This window comes from Trichinella spiralis (genome assembly GCF_000181795.1).
Source record: "Trichinella spiralis strain ISS 195 chromosome Unknown Scfld2224, whole genome shotgun sequence".
NCBI lineage: Eukaryota > Metazoa > Nematoda > Enoplea > Trichinellida > Trichinellidae > Trichinella > Trichinella spiralis.
Genome location: NW_003529163.1, coordinates 1 through 1,125, shown reverse-complemented (window position 1 = coordinate 1,125; position 1,125 = coordinate 1). Strand labels below are relative to the sequence as shown.

General features: G+C 28.8%; 1 protein-coding gene across 1 annotated transcript; it reads left to right on the top strand.

Moving 5' to 3' along the window:
* Positions 1 to 583: 583 nt before the first annotated feature.
* On the top strand, positions 584 to 929 carry Tsp_15790 (conserved hypothetical protein). The gene is made up of 2 exons (XM_003368590.1): positions 584 to 631; positions 756 to 929. The coding sequence occupies exons 1-2, from the start codon at positions 584 to 586 to the stop codon at positions 927 to 929; spliced, it is 222 nt and encodes a 73-aa protein (XP_003368638.1).
* Positions 930 to 1,125: the final 196 nt, after the last annotated feature.

Below are 1,125 nucleotides of genomic sequence, written 5' to 3'. Positions count from 1 at the left end.
AAAGGGGATAACTCCACAGCCAAGAATTTCATTCTGTAGCAAATGTTTTAAAAATGAAAATTCTTTCTGTGCATTCTAGTTAGGGCGTTTTCCACGGAAGGTAATAATTTTCAAATTTCTTTTTGTGAAATTTTGTCACTATTCGCTATTAGCATAAAAAAAACCAGTATATAATAATTCATGCAGGATAGGTGTTATAAGAGTGGAATAAAATAGGGGGCATGGAAATCGCGGCAGTTAATTAATTCGATGAAAAATAAATATCATATGGTAAATTGAAAAGCAAAATACATAATTTTTTAATCACAATTTTTTTCATGAAAGAGGGTGTCATTTGAAAATTAATTTCAATGTATAATATCCTGAAATGCAAATTTCTGTCAGTGCATTTATTTTTTTGAACATAATTAACTATTGCATTATGTAATCCATCAAATGTAATAAAATAATGCATAGCACGTGCACTTTTGAAGAGTAATATTAGAAGAAATCAATAACACGAGCTAAATAAATATGGTTTTGAAAGTTCAGAACTTATTTGCTTACTGAAAAATGCTGATTTATTTGACGTTTCATGTATAAAATGTGTGAAACATTTTTCAGGGTGTCAGCTGCTGTGTTTGACGATATGGTAAGTTCAAGAATATTTATTTGCAGATTTATATAAATAAGAATTATATAAAATACATCAATAACGATATGACTTTATGTTGATTTTCACACAGCTATTTATTGTTGCATTCATTTTACTGTAGTTGAAAACCGAAACTGGAAAATTGTGTGCTGAACAATGCCAGCAGCAGTATGCAGCCTATCAGCAGGCAGCTCAAGAATCTATGACTAGAGGATATCTACATGCTGAACCAGCATCTCAAGATTTCGTAAACTGTTTTGTTAACTGCCGAGTTGGTCTTCTTGGTCTGCGATGATCATAAAATACCGTCACTTATCTTAAAATATTGACAATCCATATGAAAATATTTATTTATGTATATTCATTTATGTGTAAATTTTAATTATTAAAAGAAATCATTCATTTTGCAATTGTTATATTTTGTCTTCATTAAAGTTGTCCGTTGAGTAAGTAATATTGTTTTGAAATATTTCTATTTTAAAATTTTTACA